Below are 11,523 nucleotides of genomic sequence, written 5' to 3'. Positions count from 1 at the left end.
AAAAAAAAAAAAAAAAAAAAAAAAAAAAAAAATTAAGAAACGAAGAACATATAGAACCATCCTAAACATTAATTGGGTGAAAGAAATCAATTAAACCTAAATCATTTGACAAAGCAAATCATTGAATGACATGATATTGATAATTTCAATGCCATTATTAATAATAGCCAGCTTTTAAGTTAAAAGACAATATTAAGAATATGCCTATTAATACTCACTTTAATTCCTCGATATTAACTATAGACCTCTCTATGCTATAAATAACTCTTCCCATCCTCATTTCTTGAAAAAAAAAAAATGAAAAATAGTAATAATAAAGTTTCTTAGGCTATATTTGAAGCATGAGAGTTAGGTTCTTTCGTTCTTTAAAGGTTGGTTTATTCGTTACGATCGTCGTTCTTCAGGTTTCTCCGCTTAATTCAGTTTTGCAATACTCGCCCGATGATCCATTGAGTAAGAATCTCTTTCTTCTTCTTTTATCTCTTTGTATTGTCCCTTTTTGTTCTAATTTTGTAGATTTTTTTATTAATGAAGATTACCTTAAACGAGTTGAATTATCGAGTTGATATGTTTGCTTCATGCTATTTTTAATGATGTATTAACGGTAATATGAAGTAGGCTTGTTTCGTCGTAGGTTATGGCGTTTGCATTGAATAAAGACTAAAATTTCATTGTACGTTTGAGCAGACATCATAGTTGCATCGTACGTTATGGTGTATATGTTTTGAGTAATGGCTAAAATTTCATCGTACGTTTGGAGTAAACATTATGGTTTCATCGTTATGACGTATGCATTGAATAATGACTAAAATTTCATTGTACTTTTGAGCAAACATCATGGTTTCATCGTACGTTATCGTGTTTGCATTGAATAATGACTAAAATTTCGTTGTATGTTTGAGCAAACATCATAATTTCATCGTATGTTATGACGTTTGCATTGAATAATGGCTAAAATTTCATCTTACGTTTGAGCAAAGATCATGGTTTCCTCGTACGTTATGATGTCTGTATTGGCAAACATCATGGTTTCATCGTGCGTTATGGCGTTTGCATTGAATAATGGCTGAAATTTCATCTTACGTTTGATCAAACATCATGGTTTCATCGTACGTTATGATGTCTGTATTGAATATTTGAGCAACAACATGGTTTCATCGTGCGTTATGGTGTTTGCATTGAATAATGGCTAAAATTTCATCTTACGTTTGGTCAAACATCATGGTTTCATCGTACGTTATGATGTCTGTATTGAATGTTTGAGCAAACATCATGTTTTCATCGTACCGTTATGGCTTTTCCCTAGGCAATTGCATCTTGGACTTCAACACATTCCCCTACGAGCCAACAGGCATATGTACAAGCGAGGACGACGACAGGCTATATCTCTGGGACGCGATCTACACAACCCGGTGTTGCCGCAACGCCCTCACCGCAGCGGCCAAGGCCTTAGCTCTCAACATCAATGCCACAGCAACACCAACAACCCTGTTCCTCCCACAGCCGCAATGGGCCAACTGCACAGGCCCCTTCTCACGCCAGCCCTCCGTCTCCCTCCAAGGCTGCGGCCTACAGAACATGTTCGCCGGCGGCAGCCACTTCTCCACGCTCCTCTACCTGCCAACACTCCTCCAGAGCAAGGTGTACGAGGCGGCCGTTCGGAACTGCTCAGGGTTTGACGGCGGAGGGTTCGATGGGGTGTGCAGTGGATGTGTGACGGCTGTGGCGGCGGTGCGTGGGGCGGTGATGGATGAGTTTGGGATTCGGAGGGAGGATAAGAATGAGAATGCTGCTATTGGGTTTTCCGCCGTTGTGGCGGTTGCCGCCGGGAGGATTGGGAATTCGACTGATTTTGATGCCATTTTTCAATGCTTGTCTGCTTCCGACACATTGAGTAAGTTATTAATTATGTTTTTTCTTAAATTTCCTTAAAAAATTTTAAGTTTTAAAAAATAGTCTAACCCAACTCCTACCGGAAATTGTCCATTTTGACTTGTTGGCCCGTTAGATAGAGAAGTTTTTACACCTCGTAGAGAATGTTTAGTTTTCCTCTACAACCGATGTGGAATCTCACAATCCACTCATTCAGGAGTCAGCGTCCACGCTGTCACACCGCTCGTTGATACCATTTTTGTAATAAATTTTGTAGAAAAACTATTAGTATTTTGTTTAAAAAATACTCGTGAAAATTAATTTTTTTAAAAAAATACCCTTAGTACAATATCTAAAAATAACCTATAAAATTTTAAAATTATTACGAGCACCCTTAACTTTTAACCAGACACCACGAATTTAGCGGTATTAATGTTACTTTTGAAAATTACAGAATATTTTTAAACTTTTTAAAAAATCGAACCATATTAATCAAACTTTTAAAAGTATTTTTAAAACTATTTTTACAAAGTTAAAAAATATTTGAAATCCAAAATTAAAATTTTAAGGATATTTATGTTTTTTTTTTTTTTTAACTTTCAAAAAATTTAATTTTTAAAAACTTTTAAATAATTTATTTATTTATTTTTTTTGCTCCAAATTTAAGAGTGATTTTAGTTTAAAATTAAAATAATACATATAGTAATCTCTTTTTAAAATTTTGATATTTACAAGGAATGCTTTAAAATAATTTTATACCTTCAAAGCTTCTAATCTTGTTTTTTATGTTTTGGCTTGTACCAGTTTCTGGCTACTTCAAAATCAAAGGTAAGAGTTCCGACATTATTCTCGGATTCATATTAAATTAAGATATAACATATTTCATTGTTTTAATCTATCGAATAATTTGTACGATTTCGTATCAATAGATTCGGTAGCGAAGGCCTTAGTATCTGCCATAGTAGGTGTGCTAGTTCTACTACTCATTGTCCTTCTAGTAAAGCATGCAACCAAGAAGAACAAGAAAACCAAACCATGTGCCTCGAATGACACATCGATATGGTCGGGACTATACCGGTTTACAAAGGATGAGATCAATAAGGCACTCGACTTCGGGAACGAGAGGACGAGTCTAGGTCGGGGTAGTGCCGGGCAAGTGTACAAGGGTATGCTACCGAGCGGACAGCTAGTAGCGATCAAGAAGATATTTCAAAGCAACACTTCAGATTCATTCATTAGAGAAGTTGATGGGCTGTCTAGGGTTAGGCATCCCAATTTGGTGTGCCTCTTGGGATGTTGCATTGAGAATGGGGAGCAATATCTTGTGTATGAGTATTGTGAGCAAGGCAACCTGGCTCAGCATCTCATGAGTAAATATTACTTTCCCTTTTCTATTCTCTTCTTTTATTTTGTTAATTATTTGATTACGTGAGATCCCCACGTCGGTTGGAGAAGAAAACGAAGCATTTTTTAAAAGTGTGGAAATCTCTCTCGAGTAGACGCGTTTTAAAACTGTAAGGTTGACGGCGATATGTAACGGACTAAAGTGGACAATATCTGTTAGTAGTGGGCTTGAGCTATTACAAATGGTATTAGAGTCAGGTTACTTGGAGGTGTGCCAACGAGGACGTTGGCCCCCAAGGGGGTAGGTTGTGAAATCTCACGTCGGTTGGAGAGAGGAATGAAACATTTCTTAAAGGTGTGGAAACCTCTCCCTAGTAGACGGGTTTTAAAACCGTGAGGCTGATGGCGATACGTAACAGACCAAAGCAGACAATATCTTCTAACAGTGGGCTTAAGCTGTTACAACTGATATTAGAGCCACGTTAGGTGTGCCAGCGAGGACACTAGCCCCCAAGGGAGTGGATTGTGAAATCCCACATCCAGAGGGGAACGAAGCATTTCTTAAGAGTGTGGAAACCTCTCCCTAATAGACGGATTTTAAAACCGTAAGGATGACGACGATAAGTAACAAACTAAAGTAGACAATATCTACTAGTAGTGGATTTTGTCTGCTACACATTATTTGTGTTTTTTTAACTAATATGATTTAGAAGGATAAATGTGTAAAATCATTAAACCCTAGAGACGTACAACCAAACCCTAAACCCTAATTAGTGAATTTCGAGATATTACGTCGGTCCATGTTGAGCTTATATTTTCAAAATGTGATGATATTTTTCAGGAAAAGATACATTACTATCATGGGAAACAAGAGTAAAGATTTTAAGACAGTGTGCCCTTGCACTAAGGTATCTTCATCAACGTGCAGATGGCTGCATTGTCCATAGAGACATTAAGGTACAACCTTAATTTCATTAGCATAAAAGACCACTCCACGTGCGTTAACGAACGTAACGTGATTATCAAACGAACCCAAAATGATTATCAAACACGGGACAATTTATGATTTCTATAGTGTATTTATTAACGATATGTACGACTTTTTCAGCTCACGAACATACTTTTGACTGAGAAATTAGACGGGAAATTGTCGGATTTTGGGTTGGCAAGGATGTTGGGAATGGATGAGACCAAAGTGTTCACAGATGTTAGGGGAACCATAGGGTATATGGACCCTGAATACATGAGCAATGCCAAGCTCACTTGTGCAAGTGATATCTATAGTTTTGGCATTGTGGCTCTTCAGCTTCTATCAGGTCAAAAGGTCATTGATTTGGATCTTGATGCAAGAGATCAATTAACAAGAAAGGTATGCACTTCGGTTTCTTAAGTTTATCGTATATATTGTGATCAGGGTCGTTGAAATTTTTAGGGTTTTTCTTTCTAAATACGATCGAACGGTATACGATGGTAAAGCCACATGCAAAAACCTAGTCGGGATTTGGCAAAGTCTGATAGAACTGTAAACCCTAAAAAGGATCGAGTCAAGCTAGCTCGATTGGTTAGAACTTTTTCATGATGGGTTTAGTTTTCGAATAGTTGGTTTGTTTGATTTGGATAAACGCTCACATATCTCAATTTCTAACGTGATTATTCCGAGAATATCCTAACTTGTATGGAAATTTCATTGCAGGCTAAGGATGTAAACATGGGGTTACGACCATTGAGTGATTTTGAAGATCCAAGACTAAAAGAAGACGTAAACAAAGCAGACTTTGAATCCATTTTACAAGTTGCTGTTCTTTGTGTAGCCAAATCAAGCAAGGGTCGACCCACCATTGACATTGTTTTTGAGGAAATGGACAAAGTCTGGCACAACACACATGCCAACAAGGTAAGTAGATTCGAAGCTCGTGATCGAGAATATTTACTTAAATCAGTTGAACAAAGAAATGAACGGTTTACTAAACCTTCACAAGCGTCATAATTATTTTGAGTAATGTTCCAAAATTTTAAAATATGGTTTTCACTTTCTCGTTTTTTTTACCAACAAACAATCAAATAGACGGTAGTGTTTGAACCATCACTGATTGTTGTGATATTATATTTGGAGGGCAGGTGGCAAAGCAACAAATGACCTCACCTGCAACTTCATTGTCTAAGCCATGGGAGGCGGTTCCAGTTTGAAATATGGATATCATCAAATGTATGTTTATAAAAAGGAGGGTGTGATTTTCCACCGATTGTTCATTGGTGGTGACCGATAATAGAGATTTTGATATTAAAAAGAGCTTAAAGAGAACCATGTATATTACTCGTATGTATGCTATAATACCCATACCCCTAGCTAGTTATGTACTTAGTGATATCTATGTACAAAAAAGAAAGAACTTGAGATATGTACGTATTATATCTGCTTGAAGAAATATCTCCTCTTCATACGAGAATTCTCAACTTTGTTTCTATTGCATTACGTATTTTAATCCCGAGGAAAGAATTCGATAAGGGTTATGTGAATCTGTAATTTTCAAATACGACTCATTTTTTTAAATCAATTCAGTTTCAATCTCGAGGGAAGGATTAGATTAGAATTATCTTGATCAACGATGGGTATGTAGAGAACTAATTTTTCTATTCAAAGTTGAATACAGACTCTACAAGTAATTATGAGCATTTATGGTACCGAGATTACCCAAGGTTATATACTGTGGGCCGTTGTTGTTACTCTCTTGCTTGCTTATATAACGTCTCTTTTGAAAATCTCTCTCTGCCCTCGTTTTCTAAAACCTTTTCTTAAATCGAGACCAGAGGCTCAAGCATACATTGCTTGGCCGTAGGTGACGTAAGAATGAATTGGCTTAGCCCACTTATCGTTGGAAAATGAGTACCGCACAATCGTAAGTCCGGTACCATCAAGTGCAATTGTGACAAAGTCGTAAGGTACGGATTCATACTAATCATAATGGAGAAGTATCCGATACATATGACACACAAAATGCATGAGGTCTCCATAATTTAAAATCACGACATAAGTTTATAATGCTAGTCAAACCTTCATTTATTCATAACATGACAAGCCGGTGAAACATGCCTGCATAATTGTTGTCAAATCTTTCATACTTAACATAACTTACATGACGTAGTGTATGAACGTTTATGCATCAGAAATTATCCATATCAAAAACATGATTCCACAACATGACATAATCACATTATAGCATAACTTATAACATGACATATTATAATCATGACAAGTGTGGGGACCACGAGGCACACGTCATTATACATCATACAATTCGTCCAATCAAGTCAACAATAGAGCTACTAGGTCTAGACCATAGGTGGGTCCACGACATCAAGACAAGACAAAATAAATGATTTAGGACATCTAACGTTATTGACTAAATATACATTTGTCTTAAAAATAAATTTAACTAACTAAACAGTAGTCATGTTAACCTCAAACGCTTTCAATTATGTCAAAAACAGTTCCGAGACAGGTTGGAGATCATATTACAGTCACATTTTTAAGGTTGAGTAATTTAGTACCAAAAACCTCATTCAAATAAAAAATAAAAAATAAAAAATAAAAAATGACCACGAAATTAAGAACTTAATAGAAAAGGGGAAAGCCACAAAGGCATCGAACCAGGACATTTGGCAAGTTGGTTAACTGTCATCTTCGCTGGCGGGTTTGATCGCCGTTGTTGACAGTCGCATCTCCAAAATCTCCATGGCCCAATGTTCTTCCGTTCGCTTTTGTTTGTCTTCTAATTGATACTCGATTGACCTACTCCATTTACCCACCTTTGAACTTCTCTCACTTTCCCAATTATTCCGATCATTCCTTCTTCGAAAGTTTTAATCTCATTTTCTTCCCGATCAATCCCCTGCCAAATTCCATGGAGCACTTGGAAACCGCCCCACAATCTCCCCCGATCAATCCCCTGCCAAATTCCATGCATCGCTTGGAAATCACCCCACAATCTCCCCATTCTTCTTCCAGTCGTTCCAGTGATGCCTCTTTATCCACGGACTCGGACGGCGATGGCGATGGCGATGGCGACGGCCACTGTGATCTCATTTTCTCTTCTTCGGGTTCGTATCTCGTCTTTTTCTTTCTTTCAAAGGTTGAAGTATTTTTGTTGTTCTATGGAAATTGAGACTTCTTGTCTTTTATCCCCGTTGTCTTAGAATGAATTATGGAATCGATGAAACTCTAGTACGTTGTGTTAGTATTTCTGGATTTTGGATGCTTTAATACGCATTGTTACTCAAGTAAAGATTTGTGTTCATGCCAGAATCGTCCCAACATCTTCTGATCGAGAAGTCCTTGGAATTTAGGTTGTAAATTTTTTGAAATTGTGTTTTGAGGGATTCATTAAATACTCAAGGGGTTTGAAAGTTGCTTCAGTCATCACTGTGGACAATATTTGGTGATAAAATCTCATGGGTGTTTACAATATTTACTAAATACTATTTAGATCTTTGAACCTCTTATGTTTCTCCCTGCCGTAATTGAAATCTCCCATCAATTTAAAATAATGATTATAAGCGACTTTTTATGTGGGAAGGTGTTGATGATGGTGGGATCTCATTTAATCAAGTGGGAGGTTGTACATCTCATCTCCATAATTTAGACTAGAATTTGGAATTTGGAATTTGGAATTTGGAATTTGGAATTTGGAATTTGGATTCGACACTTAATGATCTTGATATTCCCGTGTGACATGACCACATTATCTACTTGTTTTGAAGTAATTCTAAGAGTGAAAACTATCCCCACATACTAACACATGTCCTTTTAGTATAGTTTATCCTAACTCACTTGTTTATTAGGAAAATTTTCTGGAAATCACCCAACATAGGATTGCTCCAAACTAAGCACACTTAGCTTTGGAGGTTCTTTGATTGAGGCAACGAAAAAAGAAGGTGAACATTGTTGGTATAGGTAGTAACTATAAATTCTTTGAGGCTTTTCTCAAAATCACATTCATTTAGATGTGGTCTTGATTCATTCATGTACTCTTCCTTTACTCAAACATCACATACCCACCAACTTCCGTCTTGGTTCATCCCTAAACCACATTATATATAGAGAGATTCCACTCTGATACCATTTGTAATGCTTCATACCCATGATTTGGAATAGAATTTGAAATTCGGATTGACACCTAATGGCCTCGGTATTCCCTTACATCCCTTGTGAGTGAGCATGTTACCTATTTGTCTTGAATTACTTCTAAGAGTGAGGACTATCCCTACAGCCCAACAGTAGTCCTTTTAGCATGCTTTTTTGGAATTACCAGGAGGTCACCTAACATAAGATTGCTCCAAGCTAAGCACACTTAACTTTAGAATTCTTAGGATTGAGCTACCAAAAAGGAATGTCTACCTTATTGATACATGTAGTAATTATTAATTGTTTTAAACATTTCTTAACCATCATATCCTTAGGATCACTCTCATTTGAATATGGTCTCTGTTCATTCATGTACTTCTCGTTTATTCGAGCGTCACATAGGTGATGTCAAGGTTGTTGGATCTTGCGGGTTTGGGCAGAGGTAAATTGAGATTGTGCAAGGCATTGTTGGCTTGATTGTCACCTTTCCCTTTGGAGGTTAGTGTTTTGTGGCATGGGTTATTATGACCAAATATGGCTCCCAATTTTTTTGGATCTAAAGACATACACAAATCATTGGAAAGCTACCACTTTTGGTTTTCCTTTTTTTATCCAAGTTTGTGAAGTGCTATGAGCGTGGGGGATGACTCAAATACTTACTTTAAGAGTCTTTTTAATACTATGTTCCCTTGCTTGTTGTAACACCGGGAATTTTAAGAAAATAAATAAAAGATTTTTTTTTTCAAAAAAAAAAAAAAAAAGAATGGAAAGAAGGAAAAATGACACGCATGCAAGTTGGAGAAGATGACCGTACAGTCAATGATTAACTTCTCAACCTTCGCTTTAACGAATTTGTAGTGAGCCATTTTCATCAGTTTTATTGTTTTGACTTAATTTAGGGCATATTGAGAAATTTTGGAGAAATTTGGAATACCCTTGAAGACCCAAGACAAGTTCAGGAAGTCTACAATCAAGTAAGTAACCATATGGAACAAGTTTCTAAGAAATACTTGTAAGAGTCGATTAAGATTGTGGACGATGATTGAGTATTATGTTTAGGAGCTTAGTTTAACCTAATCTCATGATAACTTTGCTGAGATAATGTGAATAGTTTACAACTTAGTCCTATTTATAGTTATATTGCTTCCGCATGCATGATTTGTGAGCTCTGATTGACCATTAGGCTTTTATGTTTTCCAGAATGCTGAGGTTGGATTATTATCATGTAATGAGCATGACGAGTATGTTGTATGCCTTTATATATTATTAGGCATGTTTTAGGGTTTGGATAGCCCTTTATTGCCCAGTCATGAGTTGGACTAATTGATATGTGCCATAGAGCACTAATTATAATTACCACTATGAGTTACTGTTTCATGTATTTTGGTCCTAGTTCCTAGTCATGAGTTCCATAGCCTCCTTGGGTTGACCACCTACCTTGTAGGGATGGATAGGGCGCAACCTTTATCCGTGAATTAACCAACATTGGTTATGGTCTACTTGTTACACATGGCTTAGTTATCACCCATATAGGATATCAGTAGCCATAGATAGTATACTACTGTAGTTCATATCGGTGGTGCCTAGTGGGGAGAGCCATGACCGTTTTACTGATCCAGCCTGAGTGGCGTATTGATAGGTAGTTTTACTGTTCTTGCCTGAAAAGGCAAAGTAACAGATAGTTACTGTTCCTAAGATAGGTAGTTTTACTGTTCTAACCTAATGAGGGTACATGAGCAGGTAGTTTACTGTCTCAGCCTGGAAAGGGCATAACGACAGGTAATTTTACTGTTCTAACTCGATGAGGGTACATGAGTAGGTAGTTATTGTTCCAGCTTGGAATGTGTGTGGTGATAGGTAGTTTATTGATCTTAGGAACAAGTAAATGTTGCCCAACACCATTAGGGAGAATCTATTGATTAGAGCTCAGTAGGTAGATATGCATGGAGTACGGTCACCGTTTAGAGCAAAAAGGGCTCCTCCAAACTTATGAGTATTACCCTAGGGTCCTTCCATGAGCCATAGCGACTCGAGGGACACTTTGAGCAAGACTGACGAATGACCTGGACATACTTGAAACCTAGAGCCAAGAGAAAATAGAAAACCTCTAGGTTGTGAACTTGAGAGGGATTGAGTACTCCTTAAAGGTGGTATACTGAGGGGATAAGTACAGTGACCTACCAAGTTTGGTATAGTTGTTTAGCCTAGTTTGGGCGATCATTAAAAACGGTTATGAGCACATAGTTTAAGTTTCTGTGTATAGGACTAAGTTCGACAAGAGTCTACAAGTAGGTTGCTTACTAAGTATTTTATAGTCATTGCATGTTATTCTATTTTTTTCAGATGGAGTGTAGACCACTATTGATGGGGGGAGCATGCAGAGCCGTGTAGCTACAGGGGGTGCCCTTTAGATCGAGTAGTCTTCCTTCTTGTCATTTTATTATTATTTTAAATGCTACGTCTCGAAATTTATGTATTTTTTTGTAAACCGTTTTCAATTGACTCTGCGGATATTACCCTTAAACTACTTTTATGTTGGTTTCGAATGCATTTTTAAATTTTAATTTCCTTCTGTCTCCCGTTTTACAAAAGGAAAATTTACCGCCCTTTTTACCCTTTACTGTACGTGGCGACCTGTGATTTGAGGTATCAAAAATTAGTCCGTTACACTTGTACTCTTTATCGTTAATGAGACTATGTACTTGGTTTATGTAATATCTTCTTTGGGTATTTTTAACTCCTTTTTTCTTGGATTCTGTTACCCTTTGTTGGATAGGGAGAGGACATTTGCTATGACTCTTTTGTCATTGTTAGGGGGTAAGAAGAGATATTTGTTATTGGGCTCCCATGTCTTCATTGAGGTTTTCTTGTAGATCATTTTTCATTCTTCCATACGATCCTTCCCCTAGTCACCCAATTTTTTCTTGATGTGGAAGATTAATAAATCCAAAAAGGTTAAGTTCTTTTCTTGTTGGTCTGGCATGGGAGAGTTAGCACATTGGACCACTTGTATTATTTGTCCTTTTTGTTTAGCACAAGGGTACATTTGAGGATTTTGATCATGTCCTTTGGAGTTCGCTTGTTCAATTTGAGATTATTTCTTTTGAGTTTTTTTTTTTTTTTTTTTTTTTTTTTTTTTTTTTTTTTTTTTTTTTTTTTTTTTTTTTTTTTTTTTTTTTTTTTTT

General features: G+C 36.8%; 2 protein-coding genes across 5 annotated transcripts in view; both read left to right on the top strand.

Moving 5' to 3' along the window:
- Window positions 1–1,272: 1,272 nt before the first annotated feature.
- LOC111434334 (probable leucine-rich repeat receptor-like protein kinase At5g49770) lies at window positions 1,273–5,403 on the top strand. The gene is made up of 7 exons (XM_023071771.1): window positions 1,273–1,894; window positions 2,677–2,700; window positions 2,802–3,242; window positions 4,058–4,173; window positions 4,325–4,585; window positions 4,910–5,110; window positions 5,335–5,403. The coding sequence occupies exons 1-7, from the start codon at window positions 1,273–1,275 to the stop codon at window positions 5,401–5,403; spliced, it is 1,734 nt and encodes a 577-aa protein (XP_022927539.1).
- A 1,479-nt stretch (window positions 5,404–6,882) lies between these two features.
- LOC111439468 (sterol 3-beta-glucosyltransferase UGT80A2-like) overlaps window positions 6,883–11,523 on the top strand; it is a 20,548-nt gene continuing 15,907 nt past the window's right edge. For 2 of the 4 annotated variants that reach the window (XM_023077143.1, XM_023077146.1), the window contains exon 1: window positions 6,883–7,314. In XM_023077143.1, the coding sequence (XP_022932911.1) occupies window positions 7,119–7,314 (196 nt within the window). In that variant the 5' untranslated portion in view covers window positions 6,883–7,118. Of the gene's footprint in view, window positions 7,315–9,237; window positions 9,313–11,523 lie in introns of all 4 variants that reach the window. The other 2 variants (XM_023077150.1, XM_023077155.1) reach the window with 2 other exon arrangements.

Source organism: Cucurbita moschata, unplaced genomic scaffold (genome assembly GCF_002738365.1).
Source record: "Cucurbita moschata cultivar Rifu unplaced genomic scaffold, Cmos_1.0 Cmo_Scf00003, whole genome shotgun sequence".
Lineage (NCBI taxonomy): Eukaryota > Viridiplantae > Streptophyta > Magnoliopsida > Cucurbitales > Cucurbitaceae > Cucurbita > Cucurbita moschata.
Note: the sequence above shows the minus strand (reverse complement) of the source record. Positions and strands in the feature narration are given on the sequence as shown.